This window comes from Phocoena phocoena, chromosome X (assembly GCF_963924675.1).
Source record: "Phocoena phocoena chromosome X, mPhoPho1.1, whole genome shotgun sequence".
In the NCBI taxonomy this organism is placed as follows: domain Eukaryota; kingdom Metazoa; phylum Chordata; class Mammalia; order Artiodactyla; family Phocoenidae; genus Phocoena; species Phocoena phocoena.
Genome location: NC_089240.1, coordinates 60,606,531 through 60,631,009, shown reverse-complemented (window position 1 = coordinate 60,631,009; position 24,479 = coordinate 60,606,531). Strand labels below are relative to the sequence as shown.

The 24,479-nt window shown below is 41.3% G+C and overlaps 2 protein-coding genes across 4 annotated transcripts in view; both read right to left on the bottom strand.

Moving 5' to 3' along the window:
* TAF1 (TATA-box binding protein associated factor 1) overlaps positions 1-16,634 on the bottom strand; it is an 89,140-nt gene extending 72,506 nt beyond the window's left edge. For 2 of the 3 annotated variants that reach the window (XM_065901357.1, XM_065901358.1), the window contains exons 1-12: positions 16,515-16,634; positions 15,383-15,497; positions 15,123-15,239; positions 11,679-11,798; positions 10,323-10,564; positions 9,737-9,955; positions 9,127-9,345; positions 8,566-8,773; positions 1,269-1,445; positions 775-902; positions 574-681; positions 285-458 (exon numbers count right to left, since the gene is read on the bottom strand). In XM_065901357.1, coding sequence (XP_065757429.1) covers positions 285-458; positions 574-681; positions 775-902; positions 1,269-1,445; positions 8,566-8,773; positions 9,127-9,345; positions 9,737-9,955; positions 10,323-10,564; positions 11,679-11,798; positions 15,123-15,239; positions 15,383-15,497; positions 16,515-16,634 — 1,947 coding nt within the window. The remainder of the gene's footprint in view (positions 1-284; positions 459-573; positions 682-774; positions 903-1,268; positions 1,446-8,565; positions 8,774-9,126; positions 9,346-9,736; positions 9,956-10,322; positions 10,565-11,678; positions 11,799-15,122; positions 15,240-15,382; positions 15,498-16,514) is intronic. The other variant, XM_065901359.1, reaches the window with a different exon arrangement.
* A 6,353-nt stretch (positions 16,635-22,987) lies between these two features.
* On the bottom strand, positions 22,988-23,563 carry LOC136142564 (rho-related GTP-binding protein RhoG-like). Its single transcript, XM_065900810.1, has one exon. It carries the CDS (start codon positions 23,561-23,563, stop codon positions 22,988-22,990), a length of 576 nt encoding a protein of 191 aa, XP_065756882.1.
* Positions 23,564-24,479: the final 916 nt, after the last annotated feature.

Genomic DNA, 24,479 nt, shown 5'->3' with positions numbered 1-24,479 from the left:
CTTAGATGTAACTTTATATTTTGCCATATTTGTTTTACCTGTAACTATCTCTCAATAGATTTTGCTTAACCGTTTTTCAAAGTTGCAGTTATCATGGTACTTCACCGCATTTTAACATACATCTCCCAAGAATAAGGATATTCTCCTAAATAACCACAGTAACATTCTATCACATCTAAGAAAATAAGTAATATCCTAGTATCATCTAATATCTAGTCCATCTCCCCCATTTGTACTCCAGTGTCTTTTATAGCTGTTTTTTTCTAACCAAGATTCAATCATACCTTAGCCTTCTTTTTGATGTGCTTTAGCAAGGGCTGGACTGAGTGGGGACCTGGCTGAGATAGTGACCCAAAAGAGTACTTCTTTAGAGGTGGGCGATGGAACTGCCGTAGTTTAATGGGCCCCATGTGGGTGGGAAAGAAGGGCTGCCGCAATTCCACAGCAGGAATTGAGTGCTAAGACAGAAATACAAAGGTTCACATTAAACTCCAGCCTAGGCAAGATTTACCCATATCCTCCATCATAAAAAGCAGTGGTTCCCATTCACCACAGAAAAAATGCTACTTTTACCTGGATAATATTTCCTCCAAAGGTGCCTCGAAGACCCTGTTGCTTAGGGTAGTAATATTCATCATTGGAGAGATTCCATGGATCTTTCACTTCTGGCTGAGACATGTTCTAATGATAGATCATCAAACCTTAGTGAGACTACCCTTCTCCATTACCTTTCTTTGTTCTTCTAAACACCAAACCCCTTTTCCCTTCACAGACCTGCTGTGGTTCCTCCTTGATGACTCCCGTTTTCCCTAACAGAATTCGACTCTTCTTCAGAGATGATTCCTTCTTACTCTCCTTGGAGGGGGAGTTAGAAGTAGCCTCTTCCTTTTCATCTGGAATTTCTGAGGAAACAAAAGTCACCCTGGAGTTGTTATCCCTTAAGATTCACCTTTCCTAATGACACCTTTGCAATTCCTAACCAGATTTCTCATCCTTCTCCAGACCACTTCCAGTCCATAATCAACTCCAACCAAACTACACTTCTGACATCTCCAAGGTACTACTTTCCAACATTCCTATCTTATGAGTTTTCCCTAAACAATACACAAATACTAGAAACTGACAACCACAACTTTGCTCTCTCAAACTGCTATCAAGAAGCTTCTAGTCTTGACCTTCCCAACCCTTCTGATTTGCTCCTGCCCCCAACATTAGCAGAGCAAGCTGTCAATTATGGAGGAGAAACACTGACCCAGCCAGTACCATACCCAAAATGAGGTTCTCATCATTGGGATCAAGTGTCAAAACAGGAGGCTCCAAGAGCCGGGGCATGGCCTGAGCATCCCAAATGATATTGTCCTCCCAGCGTCCATATACTAGCTCCTCATTGTCAATGGGAAAAATGGAGTACCAAGGTTTGTCATCATCCAGGGTTGCTGCAAAACCTAGTCAAAACACGAGAAAACAATAACAAACAAAACATTTATGCCCCCTTCAGTTCTAGCAAAGGGAAAAGGAGCAAATGCTACTAGTTACTCATGTGGCTACTGAAAAGAAACCTAGTGGATACAGTGTATTTTAAAAAATGTTGCAGACAAAAATGCTCACTGCAATGTTTTTCTATAATAGTCAAAATTTAAACAGCTAAGTGTTTAATAATGGACTGATTAAATTATGGTAATAAATGATATGGTAAAATACGCTAACAATAAATGTAGTAAAATATGTTATATTTAAAATACAATAATTATTGATAAATTATGAAAACATCCAAGTATGACTGCTATGTAACTAATAAAGTGTTTAGATAGAAGGAAGGAAAGAGGTTCAGCTCCAGGTCAGCCGGCAGTCGCATCCTTCCCATGACCTCCGCCCACAGCGGGGCACAGGCCTGAATAAGGAACTGGGCGTGCTCTGCAGAGATTCGCAGCCTCTGAGGGCAGCAAGAGGCAGAGGTGCAAATGCTGGTGAAGGAGATGGGAGGTGTGTACGTGTCTGTGCTCTGGAACCTCACAAACTTCGGCTTCCACACTCTTCCTCTGATTCGTCTTCCCGAATACCTTCTAAAAGTTCTTGCCGTGTGGATGAAAGGCTCTTGGTGCGGCAGCCAGGAGTCAGTGCTGTGCCTCTGAGGTGGGAGAGCCAACTTCAGGACATTGGTCAACAAGAGACCTCCCAGCTCCACATAATATCAAATGGCGAAAATCTCCCAGAGATCTCCATCTCAACACCAGCACCCAGCTTCACTCAACGACCAGCAAGCTAGTGCTGGACATCCTATACCAAACAACTAGCAAGACAGGAACACAACCCCACCCATTAGCAGAGAGGCTGCCTAAAATCACAATAAGTCCACAGACACCCCAAAACACACCACCAGACTTGGACCTGCCCACCAGAAAGACAAGATCCAGCCTCATCCACCAGAACACAGGCACTAGTCCCCTCCACCAGGAAGCCTACAAAACCCACTGAACCAACCTTAGCCACTGGGGACAGACACCAAAAACAACGGGAACTACGAACCTGCAGCCTGCAAAAAGGAGACCCCAAACACAATAAGATAAGCAAAATGAGAAGTCAGAAAAACACACAGCAGATGAAGGAGCAAGATAAAAACCCACCAGACCTAACTAATGAAGAGGAACTAGGCAGTCTACCTGAAAAAGAATTCACAAGAGTGATATTAAAGATGATCCAAAATCTTGGATATAGAATAGACAAAATGCAAGAAACATTTAACAAAGACCTAGAAGAACTGAAGATGAAACAAACAACGATGAACAACACAATAAATGAAATTAAAAATACTCTAGATGGGATCAATAGCAGAATAACTGAAGCAGAAGAACGGATAAGTGACCTGGAAGATAAAATAGTGGAAATAACTACTGCAGAGCAGAATAAAGAAAAAATGAAAAGAACTGAGGACAGTCTCAGAGACCTCTAGGACAACATTAAACGTACCAACATTCGAATTATAGGGGTTCCAGAAGAAGAAGAGAAAAAGAAAGGGACTGAGAAAATATTTGAAGAAATTATAGTTGAAAACTTCCCTAATATGAGAAAGGAAATAGTTAATCAAGTCCAGGAAGCACAGAGAGTCCCATACAAGATAAATCCAAGGAGAAATACGCCAAGACACATATTAATCAAACTGTCAAAAATTAAATACAAGGAAAACATATTAAAAGCAGCAAGGGAAAAACAACAAATAACACACAAGGAAATCCCCAAAAGGTTAACAGCTGGTCTTTCAGCAGAAACTGCAAGCCAGAAGGGACTGGCAGGACATATTTAAAGTGATGGAGAAAAACCTGCAACCAAGATTACTCTACCCAGCAAGGATCTCATTCAGATTTGATAGAGAAATTAAAACCTTTACAGACAAGCAAAAGCTGACAGAGTTCAGCACCACCAAACCAGCTCTACAACAACTGCTAAGGGAACTTCTCTAGGCAAGAAACACAAGAGAAGGAAAAGACCTACAACAACGAATCCAAAATAATTCAGAAAATGGGAATAGGGACATACATATCGATACTTACCTTAAATGTAAATGGACTACATGCTCCCACCAAAAGACAGATTGGCTGAATGGATACAAAAACAAGACCCATATATTTGCTGTCTATAAGAGACCAACTTCAGACCTAGAGACACATACAGACTGAAAGTAAGGAGATGGAAAAAGATATTTCATGCAATTGGAAACCAAAAAAAAACTGGAGTAGCAATTCTCATATCACACAAAATAGACTTTAAAATAAAGACTATTAGAAGAGACAAAGAAGGACACTACATAATGATCAAGGGATCGGTCCAAGAAGAAGATATAACAATTGTAAATATTTATGCACCCAACATAGGAGCACCTCAATACATAAGGCAAATACTAACAGCCATAAAAGGGGAAATCGACAGTAACACATTCATAGCCCCACTTTCACCAATGGACAGATCATGCAAAATGAAAATAAGGAAACACAAGCTTTAAATGATATATTAAACAAGATGGATTTAATTGATATTTATAGGACACTCCATCCAAAAACAACAGAATACACATTTTTCTCAAGTGCTCATGGAACATTCTCCAGGATAGATCATATCTTGGGTCACAAATCAAGTCCTAGTAAATTTAAGAAAATTGAAATTGTATCAAGTATCTTTTCCGACCACAACGCTATGAGACTAGATATCAATTACAGGAAAAGATCTGTAAAAAATACAAACTCATGGAGGCTAAACAATACACTCCTTTATAACGAAGTGATCACTGAAGAAATCAAATAAAAAATACCTAGAAACAAATGACAATACAGACACGACGACCCCAAACCTATGGGATGCAGCAAAAGCAGTTCTAAGAGGGAAGTTTATAGCAATACAATCCTACCTTAAGAAACAGGAAACATCTCAAATAAACAACCTAACCTTGCACCTCAAGCAATTAGAGAAAGAAGAACAAAAATACCCCAAAGTTAGCAGAAGGAAAGAAATCATAAAAATCAGATCAGAAATAAATGAAAAAGAAACGAAGAAAACAATAGCAAAGGTCAATAAAACTAAAAGCTGGTTCTTTGAGAAGATAAACAAAATAGATAAACCATTAGCCAGGCTCATCAAGAAAAAAAGGGAAAAGACTCAAATCAATAGAATTAGAACTGAAAAAGGAGAAGTAACAACTGACACTGCAGAAATACAAAAGATCATGAGATTACTATAAGCAACTCTATGCCAATAAAATGGACAGCCTGAAAGAAATGGACAAATTCTTAGAAATGCACAACCTGCCAAGACTGAATCAGGAAGAAATAGAAAATATGAACAGACCAATCACAAGCACTGAAATTGAAACTGTGATTAAAAATCTTCCAACAAACAAAAGCCCAGGACCAGATGGCTTCACAGGCGAATTCTATCAAACATTTAGAGAAGAGCTAACACCTATCCTTCTCAAACTCTTCCAAAATATAGCAGCGGGAGGAACACTCCCAAACTCATTCTACGAGGCCACCATCACCCTGATACCAAAACCAGACAAGGATGTCACAAAGAAAGAAAACTACAGGCCAATATTACTGATGAACATAGATGCAAGAACCCTCAACAAAATACTAGCAAACAGAATCTAACAGCACGTTAAAAGGATCATACACCATGATCAAGTGGGGTTTATTCCAGGAATGCAAGGATTCTTCAATATACGCAAATCAATCAATGTGATACACCATATTAACAAACTGGAGGAGAAAAACCATATGATCACCTCAACAGATGCAGAGAAAGCTTTCGACAAAATTCAACACCCATTTATGATAAAAACCCTGCAGAAAGTAGGCATAGAGGGAAGTTTCCTCAACATAATAAAGGCCACATATGACAAACCCACAGCCAACATCGTCCTCAATGGTGAAAAACTGAAAGCATTTCCACTAAGATCAGGAACAAGACAAGGTTGCCCTCTCTCACCACTCTTATTCAACAGTCTTGGAAGTTTTAGCCACAACCATCAGAGAAGAAAAGGAAATAAAAGGAATCCGAATCGGAAAAGAAGCAGCTGTCACCGTTTGCATATGACATGATACTATACATAGAGAATCCTCAAGATGCTACCAGAAAACTACTAGAGCTAATCAATGAATTTGGTAAAGTAGGAGCATACAAAATTAATGCACAGAAATCTCTGGCATTCCTATACACTAATGATGAAAAATCTGAAAGTGAAATCAAGAAAACACTCCCACATTTACCATTGCAACAAACAGAATAAAATATCTAGGAATAAACCTACCTAAGGAGACAGAAGACCTGTATGCAGAAAATTATAAGACACTGATGAAAGAAATTAAAGATGATACAAATAGATGGAGAGATATACCATGTTCTTGGACTGGAAGAATGAACGTTGTGAAAATGACTCTACTACCCAAAGCAATCTACAGATTCAATGCAATCCCTATCAAAGTACCACTGGCATTTTTCACAGAACTAGAACAAAAAATTTCAATGTGTATGGAAACAGGAAAGACCCCGAATAGCCAAAGCAATCTTGAGAACGAAAAACGGAGCTGGAGGAATCAGGCTCCCTGATTTCAGACTATACTACAAAGCTACAGTAATGAAGGCAGTATGGTACTGGCACAAAAACAGAAAGATAGATCAATGGAACAGGATAGAAAGCCCAGAGACATACCCACGCACATATGGTCACCTTATCTTTGATAAAGGAGGCAGGAATGTACAGTGGAGAAAGGACAGCCTCTTCAATAAGTGGTGCTGGGAAAACTGGACAGGTACATGTAAAAGTATGAGATGAGATCACTCCCTAACTCCACACACAAAAATAAGGTCAAAATGGATTAAAGACATAACGTAAGGCCAGAAACTATCAAACTCTTAGAGGAAAATATAGGCAGGACACTCTGACATAAATCACAGCAAGATCCTTTTTGACCCACCTCCCAGAGAAATGGAAATAAAAACAAAAATAAACAAATGGGATCTAATGAAACTTCAAAGCTTTTGCACAGCAAAGGATAGCATAAACAAGACCAAAAGACAACCCTCAGAATGGGAGAAAATATTTGCAAATGAAGCAACTGACAAAGGATTAATCTCCAAAATTTATAAGCAGCTCATGCAGCTTAATAACAAAAAACCAAACAACCCAACCCAAAAATGGGCAGAAGACCTAAATAGACATTTCTCCAAAGAAGATATACAGACTGCCAACAAACACATGAAAGAATGCTCAACACCACTAATCATTAGAGAAATGCAAATCAAAACTACAATGAGTTCTCACCTCACACCAGTCAGAATGGCCATCATCAAAAAATCTAGAAACAATAAATGCTGGAGAGGGTGTGGACAAAAGGGAACCCTCTTCCACTGTTGGTGGGAATGTAAACTGATACAGCCACTGTGGAGAACAGTATGGAAGTTCCTTAAAAAACTACAAATAGAACTACCATATGACCCAGCAATCCCACTGCTGGGCATATACCCTGAGAAAACCATAATTCAAAAAGAGTCATGTACCAAATTGTTCATTGCAGCTCTATTTACAATAGCCTGGAGATGGGCCTGGAGATGGAAACAACCTAAGTGTCCATCATCGAATGAATGGATAAAGAAGATGTGGCACATATATACAATGGAATATTAGCCATAAAAAGAAACGAAATTGAGCTATTTGTAATGAGGTGGATAGACCCAGCATCTGTCATACAGAGTGAAGTAAGTCACAAAGAGAGAGATAAATACCGTATGCTAACACATATATATGGAATTTAGGGGGAAAAAATGTCACAAAGATCCTAGGGGTAAGACAGGAATAAAGACACAGACCTACTGGAGAATGGAATTGAGGATATGGGGAGGGGGAAGGGTAAGCTGTGACAAAGCGAGAAAGAGGCATGGACATATATACACTACCAAACGTAAGGTAGATAGCTAGTGGGAAGCAGCCGCACAGCACAGGGAGATCAGCTCCGTGCTTCATGACCACCTGGAGGGGTGGGATAGGGAGGGTGGGATAGTGAGGGTGGGAGGGAGGGAGATGCAAGAGGGATGAGATATGGGAACATATGTACATATATAACTGATTCATTTTGTTGTAAAGCAGAAACTAACACACCATTGTAAAGCAATTATACTCCAATAAAGATGTTAAGAAAAAAAAGGGAAGGAAAAAGAAAAAAAACTATTTCTTAGATTTAAAAGACATTTTTGGTTTTCCTCTGAATTATAAAAGCAATCCAGATTAACTCAAGAAAATCTGGAAAATACACAAAAGGTATAAATAAAACTGCGAAGCTGTTTGTGATCTTACAAACTATAAGGAACCACTGTAAATCCCATAGTATATTCCCTTTTAGTAAACTTTCTGTTTATACAGTGTGTTTTTCTTTTTCACTCATGCAAACAGGGTATCAAATATGCCACTTCATATCTGGGTTTTTTTTTCCATTTAAAATGAATTTCCCATGTCATTAAACATTTTTATGAAGAGCTTTAAATGACGTAAAATAATATTACATTATGTGAAAAGCACAACATGTAAAATTGAATGAGCTCAGCTACATACACACACAAGACAGAAAACTGAAAGAAAAATACACCAAAATGTTAAAGCTGATAGTCTCTAGATGGTAGGATTACCAGTGATTTTTGACACTGTACTGTATCTTCACAGTTTTCTACATTAAGCATAGCATACCTTTTTTGAGTGTCCACGTGTATTTAAGAAGGAAAAAAGCAAATTGCAGAACGATAAAGATAAAGGGCCTTTGGAAACAAAAGTAGACTATAAAGATAAAAGCATTGTTACAGTTCAGAAAGATCTTTAACTTCAAAGTAGTTTTCACATTTTTCTAATGAGAAATCAGAGTCCAACCTAGTTCATTAACAGTGTAAAAAAAACATTACAGACTAGAATCAGGGCTCAGATCCAAAACATTTCACTGTCCCTCAGCAGCCAAGATGACAGCTAAGCCTACTTAAGATGACTGAGATGAAGGACAGTTTGTGCTGGACACAGCGGGCATAGATGCACACCTTGTTGAACATTGTAAGCCATGGCATTCCTAGTCATGCTGGAAGGAAGCCAGCCTGCCAAGCTTGCACGCTGTGGTTTTGTCCCTTTGTGTTTGACATCCTCGCCATCCCAGATGATATCATCCTCCCAATGCAGCTGTGTCACCATCAGGAAGTTTTCATCAGCCAGAAGATCAGTGCCACTGCTTTCCTCAAGTTTCCTGAAGTCCTACACAAGTAGGAGAGGAACAACAAATCCCTGAATGGTCACTTGTCAGAGTTCCCACTCCAAATGCCACAAGAGATACATCAAGTGTGGTCCCTGACTTGAGAGAAGAACCTGATAACAAAGGGGTATCTGCCTCCTCCCACTCCTAGTCTGGCACAGCACTCATCTCACAAACAGAATCCCTGCAGTGGGGCCAAGTTGCCAGGGTGATATACCACACCAAACAAAAGGCTTGGACACCTCAATCTCCCACCAAGGAAACCCTACCCAGTGTCTCCCCGGTTGAAAAGTAAAGTAAAACTGATAGGGCTCTGGGCACAGTGATTCCTTTCTTACATACCAGTGTTACTTACCTCCATCATTCTACATTTCATCACAGGTTCAAGTTCCATCTTTCTCAGTTTGAAGCCATAGTCAAACCCACTGCCATCTTCAGGAACACCCAGCATATCATACCACAGTCTAGCAGGACCATAACGCCACTCAGCCACTCTTGGCTTAGTGTCTGTCACTTTATCTGTATCTCCAGTTGACTGGGAAAACTTGGACTCCACAGGAGCCATCATTGTGATCTGTAACAGAATAAAGTAGAAGGGGAGGAAGATATCCTGATCCCAGATGCCCTAAGGCTACAGGGAGTTAAGAGGCAGGAGGGGAACTTAGAGGAGCCATAAGGATGATTCTTGAACAGGACTGGAGTTCGAATGTAAACAATGGAGGTATATCATGGCATACTCTATCATTCAACTTTCCTACTCATCAGTGTATCACCATCTGCCTGTCCCCAATACTTTTCTATTACAACAGGGAAGGGACAGCCACTGGGATTGAAATCGTGATTACTTAATGATAATCAGCACAGGACACTACCTGCTAAGGTATCATTTTCAATTTAGACATAAGCTAGGGAGAACTCATTTGTTCCCCTCTTAGGTCTTAATTCCAGATCTCTACTTTGCCTACTTCATCATCAGAGAGACACTGCTCTGGAGGTGGTGGTGGAGCGTAGTCGTAGTTCCACAAAGATTTCTGGTTGACTTCTGATTCTACTGAGCACTCCACCTCCTGGATCTGCTCTTCCTGTATTAGTTCACGGTGCTTCTTCTTCCTCTTTCTCCGAGCACTCCGCCAAACAGATGGGACATTCTTCCCTGGTCCAAAAAGACGTAGGAAGCGTAACACCTAGAACACAAAACGTGCTTCTATGTCAGAGACTCAATGTCAGATAGGAAAACAGTAGCTCTGAGTCTGGAAACTCCCTTGAGGATTCCACTCAACTGTGAGGGAGGGATCAAGAAATGCTGAACTCAGATTTATAACATCTGCCAAGAAAGTAAAATGTTCATTAATAATTTGGATTAGTTCTTTTAAAACAGAAAGGACAATTTCTAATGAGAACTATATAAATCACATGTACTACCAATGCACAAAACTTAAAAAAAGGAAACCTTTAGATTCTACCCATTCCATATTCAGTATCTTAACAACACAACTCAGTATCTACAAGAGGGCAGTCGTTTGCAATGTGGACATTCTCCATAGAAAGTACCTTCCCAGGACGAAATTCTGGGAAAAGTTCTGTGACACTCGGCAACAGCTTGGTGGCATCATGCTGCATAATCCCAGCCAATGGTAGGGTCAGCTTTCCATCCTCAGATTCTGCCTGTGTTGCTTCCTGAGGTCCCATCTCAGATTCTGAGTCAGAGGAACTACTGAAGTCCACTTTCTCTGAGGCCAAAGAGGAAGGGGCAATGATGGAGGGCAAGATGATGCCTTCTCCATCCTCAGACACTGCAACAAGGAAGAGAAACCCCTTTGGCATGTAACTGTGAGCATATTTCCTCAAATTCAGCCAACACCCACTCTAGGCTTAAGCATGGCTCAATGGCAGGGGATACAGTTCCAAGCACCCAGATTACTAGTAGGCAACCCAGAAAACTCATTCCAACTCATTATCTCCCACCATCCCCAACTCACCTTGTACCTGGTACCCTGGGGTTGTGATGAGAGAAAACAAACACTATTACTACATTTACTACTTTCTGTGAGTATATTAGGTTAAAGAAATGTGACCAATAGAAAAATTACATAACACTTTTATACCAGTCAGGCCTTGTGTCCGATTCAGGGACCCATAAACTGGAGAGATTTTTTAAGCCCACAGGGTAACAATGAAATTATTTAGCATAAAATAAGATCTATGCCACAAATGCTACTTAGCCTGCAGACTAAAAAGAAAATGGCTTAAAACTCTAATAGGAGACACTTAGGTTGACATAAGCCTCAAAATACAGGAGATCAAAGATACTGCTCTTCCCCAATCTTCTAGCCTAGAACAGGGTTACTTACTGCTGTTGCAGACATAGGAATAGGTGAGACGATCATTAAAAACCCTGCCTTTGAAATCTCTGACTCTGACAGGTGGCTCTAAATGATTTATACACATTCTAGGTGCCTTCCTATTTAATCATTTATTTTAAAGAGAGTCATCTAAACAGGTAGATTCCAAATACCAGTACAGATCAGCTGCATCAGAAACTACTTGGGGGAATTCTCTGAAATCCCTGAGCTCTACCTCAGATCTTCTGAATCAGATTCTCTAAGGGTGAGAGTCAGAAATCTGTATTTTTTTTAAAAGACTCGAGGTGATTCTGATGGGCAGCCAGATTTGAGAACCACACTGACCTAAACTACTTTTTCTTGAGCGCATGTTAAAATACTGTTGTCAAATGTTTTAAAAGTAAAATTTCCCTTTAATACTGAAATTTGAAAATTGTATGAATCACTTCTAGAAGTTGTGTCCTTTCCTAGCAGCTTAATTTTAATAGCCCACTATGAGCATGCCAAAAATTTGGACCAGGAATGGAACTTGCTCCTCAGACAAAAACAGACAGTCTCTACTTACCACCAGTAATAGCATCCTGGTCCTTATCCTTCTTCATTGGTCCTGGGGGTGGAGGTGGAGGAGGCATCAACTTGCAATCAATGTCTTCACAATCAGCATCATAGTCATCCTCATCATAATCTAATAAAACCAAGAAAGTGATCTCCTCAATATCCAGAATGTCACACAACAGCCTTGAGCTCCCTTGTCGTTCAAGAATTTAAAGCACCACATGAAGAACTAGGCAGATGCCTTGACAACACACAAGAGATACAGTTTCTGCCTTCAGAAAGAGATGGCACCATATTGCCAAGTGCTGTGAACACCATGTATATCTCACACAGGAATTTAGGAAGCTCCCAAGAACTGTTTAAAACCTTTGCTCCTTCTCCTGGTCAAACCCTGTTCCTTTATTTTCATGCTACTCAATCTCATAACTGAATTGAACATTCTTCTTTCCTCTGTCAGCTTAAGACTGGACTTTTTCCTCACCTCCCAAGTCTCTGACACATTTTTTTCTGTCTACCTTCTGTAGTCTGTTATTTTCACTACCCTTTAACCAGTGGCATCACTCAATACTTAGTCCTGAACACTATGCTTTTATTCCTCTATACACGCTCCATTCCCTTTCTAAAGAATCACCTTTATCCAGACTAAACTCAAATCTGTTAAGTCTTGCCCTGACTTAGCCCCTCTACAATTGCACTGCATGTTCTGCTGCCTGAAGAGCTTTTCCATTCATATATTCAACAACTGCATTCCGTATCACACTGAAATATCCTTCAACTCTTTTAAATTCCCTTTTGTTACTATCAATACCACCTCCATCCTCATTTTCCGAGCTTATGATTTTAGCCTCCTGTCTCCTTCATCAATCTCTTACCCCCAACACACCTTTTCCAATCAATCATTAATAGTAGTCATTATAGCAACTTCTATTCACTGAGCTCCCATTATGTGCCATGTACTTTTACCTATTTTATCTATAATCCTCCCAATAATGCTACAAAGTAGGAATTATTCTGAGATACAGAAGCGAAGTGACTTAGGGTCATACAGTTTTAAGTGACAAAGTCAGAATTCAAGCCTGGTTTAACAACAAAGTGTCTTTCCAACACGCTTGCTCACTCACCAAGTTCTACCGATGTTTTATCAGCAACTCTCAAGTCTGACACTGCCTATCATTTTCCACAATTGTCACCCTATTCCAGACCTTGATAACTTTTGATAACTTTACATCTAGCCCACAAGAACTGTCTCCAAGTTAGTCTGCCCCTTCACCCTTTTTCTAATCAAAACCCCAAAGCAACAAGCATCACTTTTCATTTAGGAAGGAAAGACAACTAACATTTATAGAGCATCCACCACGACACTGTTCTATGTAGGTGCTTTCATACCATGTGATAATGAACTTGAATTCCCACCAAAGTCCTATTAATGAGGTAGGTATTAATACACTTATTGCAGAAAGAAAACTGACGGATTATTACAAATGAGAAATCCAAGCCTCAGAGACTGAGCAACTTTCCCAGGGTCAAACTAAATATGGAGTTGGGACTTGAACCTATGACATTCTGACTCCAAAGTCCATCTTCTTTTCATTATACCATCCTGCTTCTTACTCAACAATCTATATCAGTTTACAATCCTTTATGGCAGCAAACCCCAAATAATGCGTACATAAAGGTGCTGTCAAATTGCTCTGTGGTTGGTTCTTACTACTTGGTGTATGTTTTCCACTCCTTCCAAGAAAACTTGCTGGCCAATTCCCCCCACACTACTTGCTTATTTCTATCTCCCAACCTTTATGCAAGCCATGTTTCCAAACCACAATGCCCTGCTGCGACCTCTTCATCAAACCTTATCTTTCAAAATTTTACTCAAAATTCACCTCCATGAAGCCTCTTCTAATGACCTCCATCTACTTCTAATTATTCCAAAGAAACACCCTTATCAATCAAGCCGTGTGAAAGGGCCAATGCCAGGGAAGGAGGAAGCTAAGGGCATAGATGAAGGTACCCTCAGAGGACAAGAGAACTTGGAAATGAGCTTCCCACAGTACTGAGACTCTATCAAATACAGCATCCTCCTTTTCCAGGAGGCCAGCTCACACAACCCAACTAAGAACCCCCCACCTATCCTCTTCCTTACCATCCCTAGCCAAGACAACAAATCCAAAACTGAAAACTATAACATGCCCTGAAAAATCAGATCTGCTACCACCTCCCCCTCAGCCTAAGTCAGGGTGCTCAAACAAATAGTTATGCTTTTGACTTAGCTAGTCCGGCAGCCCTTCAAAATTAAGTATAACACTCTATGCAGAAATATAAGCTGGCAACTGGTTTATGTCTTATTATGAATAATTATGTTTTGCAGTCATTTATCTCACCTTCCCCAAATGATAACATATCCCTGAAAGTAAGGCCTGTATCTTCTATTTTTCTAGGTTACTTCTTGTGTATGTGGTACAGTTAATCCTCTTTATATAAAAAGCATCCAAATATATTAACTGGCTCTGAAGAAACTAAGTTCAGCTCTTTACCAAGGTTTTACCTATACTTCTCAGCAGCCTGAAATCTAATTCAAAGAGATGAATAATGAATTAACAGTGAACAACTTCATACAAAAGTCCCAAACAGTGAAAGGTAGTACAGGGCAGTGGAAAGAATGAACTAGGATCAGCAAGTCTAGGTTCCAGACCACAAAGCCGAGCTACTCAAAAATCAGAAAATGGATTTTATTATCTTTGTACTTTACTATCACAGTTTATAACACATAACAGGTGCTCAATGCCTAATAAACTGAAATGCTGAATTAGTCAAGGTCTGCCACTAGTAACTACAGAACTTTTGATAAAGTTCCACATTTTATTCAAGTTTTCTGAAGTTCCAGGTTTCCGTATCTATGATGAGGTTAAGAATAATCCCTAAAACCCCTTCAAACTCTGACATTTTGATTCTATAATGTAGCACCTTATACCAGGAGGAAAACCCATGTTGTGAGCAAGCATTAGGCGCACTGTGTCGGCATACAGGTAGTGAGTGATTAACAGAAGCTGAGCCCGATAAATACATGTGCTTGTTTATATACAACATAGCACACTTAATCTTTCTTCAACTACCAATTCCTTGAGGGCAAAGACTGAGCTTAAATAGCATCTAAAACAGTACTGTAAACCCCATAGGTACTCAAATACCAGATGATAAGAAGAAAAGAATTATCATCCTTATTTGGCATTCACCAAGAATTTGGGACTAACCAGTATGAGGAATAAAAGCCTGAGTATAGTAACGCTGCCCCAGAACACAAAAGAGGACAGCAGCTATTTGGAACTGAGCTGACAAAGGGAGAGAAGCAAAGACATAAAGAGCAGAAACAATGACAGAAAGCTTGGATAGAAACAAACTGGACTACACAGCAAGAAAATGTACTGGAGTGCTCTTACTTATGGCACCAAAGAATCACCTGCATGGCAAAGGGGCTGCAAGGTCCCCATTGTTTGCTGGTATCTTCGGCTTTCATCTTCTGCTACCTCATTAATGTCTGAATAGTCCACAGCATCTTCTGTACTCCTGATCCATCCTATAAAATAAAAAGGGGGGGGGGGTAGATCTAAACAAAGAGCAAGAAACTTTCGCTCCCTTAGATAATTCCCACTGAAAAGTACATGTACAGTAAGTGGCTAGCCTCCTCCCCCACCTTACTCCCCATGACCCAGACTTCACCTTCATCATTTACCAGGGCACCATCAGTCCCGATCAATTCTTCATTTGCTGTGAGTTCAGTGATCAGGCTGCCCAGACCCAAAGCTCCCAAGCCTGCCAAGCGCTTCTTACACTCCTGAAAAAGGGACAGCACCAGAATCAAAGACAATACCTAAACCTAAGTTTGCCACACCACAAGGCTTATTTCCCAGATCCACGACAAAGCTATAAATCCATCTGAAAAACGACTCGGCAGCGTGCTAAAAGCAGCATCATATCTGAGAACTGTAAAGTACATCTTCCACTAAACTCCACATTGATCAGATCTTTATTAACACATCATGTCCAATTTCATCACCATCCTTTAAACTAATGTAAGGAAAGATTATTCAAGGAATCCCCACCAAGACTAAATAAGCGGAACAGCAGTTGCCTGAACGAAGGCTAAGGAAACTGAGGTCATTCCGATCAGAGAACGCAAGGCAAGAACTTTACCGCTGTCTCTATTGTGTGTTGCAGGGAATGAGGAATATTGGTATTTTCTCCTTGGGGAGACGAACTTAAATGAAGCTAGGTGAGTGTCAGGCGCAAGAAACTATTTCATGAATGTCAGTGAACGGTGGGAAAACTATGTAAGAAGTGCACTGGGACCAGAAGGAGTCTGCCCTGGATAGTTTGAACACTGGCTGTTCTAAGAACTGGGACCTGAACCACGTGATTTGGTGCAGGTCCTGTCCTCTCGCTCTAGAGCCACCTCTAGCCAGCGATGGCACAAACGCAGTTTCAATAATCTCCAAAGTTCTCGTAGCAAAGGTTTGAAAGCACTCTCACTAGGTTAAGCTGCTATTTTTCCATCTAACTAGCTCCAAAGCCACCCATATCAGCGCCGCTGACGTCCCAGAGCTTGCCTACTGTTCTCCTCTCTCGTCTCCACCCTCGCCCAAACTGAGCCCCCTCGCTCTCCGTTACTGCACAATCTACTAGCATGGCAACCGCTTCTCCGGTCCTCTTCGCGTACGTTAAGTGCGCCCTCTCACTGGGGGACGGCCGCATCGCCCTCTTTTTCCAGTTCCTAAGACCACTCAACTCTCGTCACTCCACCTTTTCCTTAGCCGATCCACCCCCAGCTCTATCCCCACGCCCATCCCCTCACATCATCCAAGACGCTTTCCCCCTCCAGCTGCCCGGCTCCGTTAATGTTGCCGAAAAGGAAACCGGCTAAAGAAAATGGGCCGCCTCCAGCGGAATCTTCATCGCTGTCCGTGTCTGACATGATGGCGGCGTCGACGCGGGCAGCCACTACGGGGAAGAGGAAACCCCAGCCCTGTCCCATAGTCCGGAAATAAACTGTCATGTCGACCAGAAGTGACTCACAGAGTTCAGTGACCCTACCAGCCGGATGCGGAATAAAGAAAAACAGAACCGGAAAGGCCGCCAGTCCTACGAGAAAGGAGAATTGGTGTCACTACATGACTAGAGGCTTTTGATTGGACTATACGCGATCAGGAGGCTGGATCTGTGAAAAGCGGTTAGTCAGAGAAAACGTTCGCTCCCGCCCCCTTCCACTTATCTAAGCAGGAGCTGTCTCAGGGCACTGGGGGGGAGAGTGCTTCCTAGGTCACGTGATCTACGTACTGGTAACCGCAGGTAACCACGCCACAGGACACGGAAGTAAAGATTAGAACCGGTTTTTCTCGTTTATGTTGTCTCCTCCTGTGCTGTTTCGTTCCAAAGAGAAACTGGCAGTGTGCCAAAGGTACCTTTGCAGTTAGTTGTTTTGAATTGAAATTTACCCTTAGAAATGGATTTCCTCCCCCCCCCCCTTTTTTTTTTCGGGAAATGTGAAACTAAAAGATAAAACGAACAGGCGAACCTTCACCTAGATTCACAGTTTTAACATTTTGCTAGGTTTGTTTTCCTGAACCATTTAAAAGTGGGTTACAGATATCGTGATTCTTCACCCCTAAAAATACTTTTTTCTACACAACCACAATACCATTAGCACATATTTAAAACTTAACATTAATTCAATATCGTTTAACATACAGTCCGTATTTAAATTTCCAAAATTGTCCTAATTGGAGCATTTTACATTTCAATCCGGGATCCACTCAAGGTTCATGCATTGTATTTGTTTATCTCCCTTTAGTCTCTCAATCCAGAATCGACCAGCTTTTTTCTTTGTGTTGCATGACCGTACGTATTTAGAAGAATCCAGGGAAGTTGTCTTGAAAACATTCTATATGCTGAATTCGTCTGATCTTTTCTTCAAAGTGATTCCGGTTAAATATCTTACCGGTCATCAGAAGGCACAATGTCAGGTTGTCCCAATGTTGGTGATGCTAAATTTGATCACTTCAAAAAGGTGTCCACCAGATCTCTCCGTCGCAATGACACATTTTTCCTTTTGTATTAAGTAAATAACCTATGGGGTGGTACTTTGAAATTCTGTGAATATTCTGTTCCCTATCGCCCTTGCACCCAAAGGTTTTAGCATCCGTCGATGATCCTTGCCTGAATCAATTACATTGGAAGAGTGCAAAAGGGTGATTTTTCTAATTCTTAATTCCTTCTACATTTATTAACTGGACTTATTCAGTAAAGAACTTTCCCTTTTCTTATCTCCTTTCTTGTATTTTTATTTTAATGTGTTACAATCTAACACCATCATCATCCTTTTTGATCTTCAAACTGTTACAGATTTGTCCAATGGTTACCACTTCACTCTGGCTCCTGTGTCCTTTTGACATGACCCCAATTAGTCTTTGAGCACTTCCTTGCTTTTTGGCACAAGATGTTCCAGGCTCACTCTGTGCATTCCCTGTCCTGGATCTGATATAAGCCATTTCTCCAAGGAGCCCTGGTTCCTTTTAGTGGGGAATGGTGTTTAGAAACGGGGGCATCCAGCGGCTAAGACTCCGCCCTCCCGATGCAGGGGGCCCAGGCTCGATCCACATGCAGCAACTAAGAGTTCGCGTGCTGCAGCTAAAGATCCCGCGTGCCACAACTGAGACCCGCCACAGCCAAATAAATAAATATTTTTTTTAAAACAAAACTGGGTCATCATTGCTTGTAGGCCCTTTCAGTGGAGAGAGAGAAAAATTTTAAATGAATGAGTTTATACTAATACCTTCGATTCAAATCTAATACCACAGGGTTCTCCCTCGCCGTTCCCCATTTCATATTTGTATCTTGCTTCTCTTACAATGAAAACTGTGGTTCCTAACACCAATATATTACTCTTTGCAGAATTACAAGACCAATACCACTACCAACAATTAACCTAAGTAAGGTTCAGAAGTTCTTCGCAGTTTTCTGTCCTTAGACTATATCCTATTAAAAATTACGTGAATCTTTTTTTTTCCTCTGTGGAGTTGTTTCCGTTTGTATTCAACTTTAGGATTTGCTTTTATTGTCCTTTTTAATAAAAAGGATAAAAATTTTATAAAATTTTTATTTTTAAAAAATGTAAACTTTTACATGGTTCAAAGTCAAAACTATTTAGAAAGCTATTTCCAGAGAAGTCTTGCTCCCATGCCTACGCTCTCTGCCCATTGTCACCCACTCCCTGTAACCATTTTCATTAATTTCTGGTTTATCCTTCGTTTGTTATTTTTTCAATTGAGGCGTAATTGACATTAACATTAGTTTCAGATGTACAGCATGATTTGCTATTTGTATTTCCTTTTTCTTTTTGAAAATATATGCAAATGAGTATGTTCTTATCTCTTCTTTTTCGTTATATACCCATGTATTGTTTGATTCCGTTTATATGAAATGTTCAGAAAAGACAAAGATTAGTGGTTGCCTAGGGCTGGGGGTGGGAACGGGGATTAACCGCATGAGGAATCTCTTTGGGGTGATGGAAGTGTTCTCAAACTTAATTTTGGTGATGGTTGCATGACTCAGTAAATTTACTAAAAATCATTAAATTGTACACTTGAAATAGGTGAATTGTACAGTATGTAAATTATACCTCAATAAAGCTGTTTTTAAAAAAACAAAACATGGTTTTGCACTTCTTTACTCACCAGCGCTATTTACGGTTGCCAGCCAGGATTGGGGGGGGTTCTTTGTGTTTTTTTTGGGGGGAGGAGATCGAACCCACTCCCCCAGCAGTGAAGGCACAGAGTCCTAACCACTGGACCACCAGGGAATTCCCTAGTTCATTTTTATAACAAACGGGAAGATTTTTCTGAGATAACTGGAAGAGGCAAAAAATATTAAATGATATATCTTATCTTCACAACCCAGCCCCTAGCACAGTCAAGCCTGTAACACAGTAGGAGCTTGGTAATTGTTTACTGAATGTAGTGTAATAAGTGAGGAAAATCACCAACAGGGAACTAACTGGTCTGTCATTATTGCAAACCAGGAAATGAAGCTAAATCCTGGGGATGAATAGGTAGGGGGTGGGCAGGAACTAGACAATCAATGTTAGCAGGGCAGACAGTTCCTTACCCTGATTATCTGATGTAGAGAAATAAGCACAGCTACACATAGGTGCCATGTGCAGTATGACAATTATAGTTATTTCATCCTTTGCAAGCTGAAAAGCATTTAGAAACAAAGCAAAGGGGTGGTGGTGAGGAATTGCTTTGATTTTTAGAAAGCAATGGACCCAGTAAAATCAGAAAAGTGTATTACCCTTCCTTATGAATAATTTAAAAGTGATATTAGCATGTTAGTCTTCCTACAAATTCCTTTCAAGTATAAAAACCAAGATGTCAGTGTATGCTTAAGACTACTAAATCAGACCAATACAAAACCACTCTCTCAGACTAGTGGATCACACCTCCATTTATTAGAGGACAGAAATTTGCCCAAACTAAACCCAGGCTTACATTTGGGAATTTGCCAGGCAAAGGGAGAGCAGGAGGCACTATTAAATTAAAAGCCAACTTAAAAGATTTCAGTAGCTAAATAGAAAGTTCCCAGAGACCCAGGTGACAGCCATGTTTCTAACCCCTTTGAACCGTGAAGTCCTGTGAGCACCCAAGGTGGCATCAATCAGAACATCCTGAGACTGGAATACACTTTCATTTGGCTGCCTTTGGGAAAACCCAGTGACTCTACCCAAGGGCAGTGGGCACAGTGCCCAGAAGCCAGTTGACTTCTACGGTGGCCACGTTACTGTAACAGCAGCCCCACTTTCCAAAGTGCTACTGGGCCTTAGTTGAGGAGGTCCACCCTCACCCTCTTCCAGTTGACTCACTTCTCATACAGAATCCCTGCCACCCCCAGGAGGCCCTGAGTCACACACTGGAAAACAGATACAGTACATTGGACCTGAGATAGAAGGCAAGCGCTGGACAACAGTATTCATCCTGGATCCTCCACAGCTTTAGACAATCAGCAGTGTAGAAATATACACCAGTGAAGTACTATGTGAAGTGGAGGTACAGTCATGAAGGAAAAAGAAAACAAAACACTAGTCCACCGTGAGGGGAAAGGCAACCAGAAGAAAAGGAGGAAGAATAGAGAATTTACATAACCATTTTTAGAAAATATTTATTTATTTATTTTGGCTGCACCAGGTCTTAGTTGAGGCAGGCGGACTTCTTAGTTGCAGCAGGCGGGATCTAGTTCCCCAACCAGGGACCAAACCCGGGCCCCCTGCATCGTCAGCGCAGAGTCTTACCCACTGGACCACCAGGGAAGTCCCTACATAACCTTTTATCTTCTGTCAATACTTGATATTTGACGTCCAGTTTCCAGGTTCTCCAAGAGTAGGGTTGCCAGATTTAGCAAATAAAAATACAGGATGCCCCATTAAATTTGAATTTCAGATAAACAGCAAATAATTTTTTAGTGTAAGTGTGTCCCAAATATTGCACGGAACACACTTATACTAAACAATTATGGTATTTTATCTGGCAACCCTATTCAGGAGGTTCAGTTAGCCTGAGGTTACTCTGATCATATCCCGTCAAAGAGCAACAGCATGATGATTCCAGAGCGAAGCTCAGGCACTCCACCCACCCCAAGGGGAGTTTTAGCTCCATTTCCCAAACTCTCAAAAATCCCATGCTGTTCTGGCAGGGTGAGAGGATATGTGCACGGTGGAGTTGTCAACCACTATTTGCCAGGTAGAGAAGTTAAGGTTTCCTTCCATATCAAATGAAGAAGGTCAAAAATACAACTAGGGAGAAGGAGCAGCAGGCCCGCTGGGATATGGAATCTGACTCCTTCCACCCTGAGAGCAGGCTGAGCAACTCCAGCAACACCACCACAAGGGCGACGACAGCCCTGCGGCCTGGAAACCCAACGTACCCCAGCTCTCTTGGAGCAACCTCAAAAGGCACACAGGGCTGAACAAACACACAGGGAGATACACAGAGGCGGGAGGAACGGGAAGAGAGCAAGGTAGTCTTTATAGTGACTCAGAGGAATGACAGCAGAAGAGAAGTATCAGAGGGAATCACAGAACCCCTTGACAGTGACTGGCAGGACATTTTATTTCGTTGGTCGTTTCATTGGTTTTATTTAGGGGGGTTAATCTTCAGTGGTCTTTCCTTCAAGCGGAAGGATGATGAGAGAAAAAAGAGCCACACAGAAGCCTCAGAGACACAGCTCTTCAGAGGGACTGTTCATTACACATCACTGTGCCTATTGTGCTAGCAGAATCCAAGAGCAGATCTGAACATCAGATCCCACAGCCAATATACTATCATGACTAAGTACCAAACCCACCTCCTGAGGATGGAAGAGGAACCAATAACAAGGCCATGGCTGGTAAACATTCCTCTCAAAGGCAATGAAGAGGGAAACAGCACAAAGAACAGGACCACAGTATGCTTTTTTCACAGTCTCCGCCATGAGAATTCCCAGTCCCTTGTAATCCAGCATCTCTGAAACTGTGTTCCCAGAGATGTTAATAGGTGTTGCATGGGGCCAAAAAACAAAAGTTCAGTGAAATAAGTTTGGGAAATATTGCATACTTATTAAAAGTTATAACTTCCTGCAGTAGAAGAAACTATTCGGCATTATTTAAATCACTGGTTCCTGCCTTATTTGACCACAGAACCCTTTTAAGAAACATCTATTACCATCTCACAGAACTCTAGAAATGCTGCTTAACCATTATTGCAAAAACATCTCCTCTCAAGAATGGAAAGAGCATGTCAACATTGGGAACACCCAGGAATCACACATAAGATGGTTTCCAAAAATTAGTATATCAGAAAGCTTAAGGCAATGATTTGAAAATTTGGAGAACCTTGTCCTTCTGTGAGGCACTTGCTCAACGGTAAATACAGCCAGGAACGCTGAAATTAGATTTTAAACAGCCAAGCAAAAGCCTACAAACAACAGTGCTAGGCTGCTCTGCTTAGTCGTGGCCTGGCCAAGACAGAAAAGAACAGCACTTGGTGGCATCTCCTCTTACCACTTCGACAGGAGAGACACACACACTCACTCTCTCAAACTTCCTCCAAAAGGTTCAGACCAAACTTCAAAGCAGCCAAGTGCAAACTAGCCTCTCCTTGTTCCTCCAAAAGCTGAATAACCTGGAGTCTAGGGTTTCCAGGGGAAGAGATAAGTGGCTCACACTGGCATTGTTAAATGCTGTCAAAGGAATTCCCCCTTATTCTCCTTAGGTGTAGTCCCCAAGCAGCACCCCAAAAGCTATAAGAGGACACACTTCTTGCTGTTCTTCTTTGTGGCAGGGTAAAGCACAGCCCGGACAGCTTCTGAAAATACCTCATGGACCCCATCCTGCATCAGGGCTGAACATTCCAGATACTTCACAGCCCCCACCTGCTTAGCCAGGGAAGTGCCTTGCTGAGGAGTTGTGGGCACTAGGCTCTGTTCCTTCAGCTTCTTCACTGTCTCAATGTCACTTCGCAGGTCCCTCTTGGTGCCTACCAGCAAAACAGGTACATTGGGGCAATGATGGGAGACCTCTGGGTACCACTTATGCCTCACATTGGCATAAGAAGATGGGTTGCCAATGGAAAAACAAATGACGAAGATATTGGTCTGGGGGTAGGAGAGTGTTCGCAGTCGGTCATACTCCTCTTGGCCAGCTGTGTCCCACAGGTTCAGGCTGACGATCTGGCCGTCCACAGATGTCTGGGCACTATAGTTGTCAAAGACAGTAGGGATATACTCCTCGGGAAAGGCGTTTGTTGTGTAACTGATGAGGAGGCAGGTCTTACCTACAGCCCCATCTCCTACAACCACACATTTAATCGTCTGCATTCTTCCCTTGGAGTCCTACAGACAAGAGAGAAAGAAAGAATGTTCACAGACGTCTGGTTAATTTAGGGAGCCTAAGCCGTATAAACATTTCTCTCTGAGAAGAAAGAAAGGAGGTGAGACCCCCCCACCGCCACCGCCACTTGCCTGGCCTCTTAACACTATGGAAGAGTCAGCTGCGAAAGGTTGCAGAGGGCAAGAATTCTTACCATGGAGTCCATGGACTGCTAGAGGATAAGCTTCAGTAGATTCTAGAAGCCACCTCTGCAGTTGTGTGCAATATTATGTGCATAAGGAAATTTTTCTGGAAAGAAGATCCAAAGCTGTCATCAGACTCTCAAAAATGACTGTGAGCCCAACAAGATAGGTATTTATGTTGCAGTATCATCATAAGGTCTGCATATACAGTATCAAAGGTTCTAAAATATAGCAGATGCTAAATAAATGTTAACTAATTAAAAAACAAAAAAAAATTGGTATAGAAAGAAGGTTCCCAAGGTTGAAACGAAAGGAAACATGTCTCTTACTTTGCGTCTGTGGCTATAGACTCAGCAAAGGAACACTCTGTTCCTGAAAAACAGTGACATCATAATATTGGAGAGAAAGGTAGGCCAGTCAGACTCAGCCATATAGAGAAGTGGCTAAGACTCTGAAGTCAGACCTCCTGGAGTCAAAACCAGTCCTCTCTTTTCCTAAGCTTTGTGAAAGTCGGGCAAGTTTTTAACCTGAAGCTTACATGAAAGAATGCATGTGCTGTACTTATTAGTGCCTGCCACATAGGAAGTACTCATTAAGTGTTATAAGCTACTATGACTTCACAGAAATTACTAATCTGCCGGGGAAGGCAAAAGTTCTACAATGTGAGTACAATGCTAGACAAACCAGGGGGTCTCACCCCTTCCGACCTTATCTGAGTAAA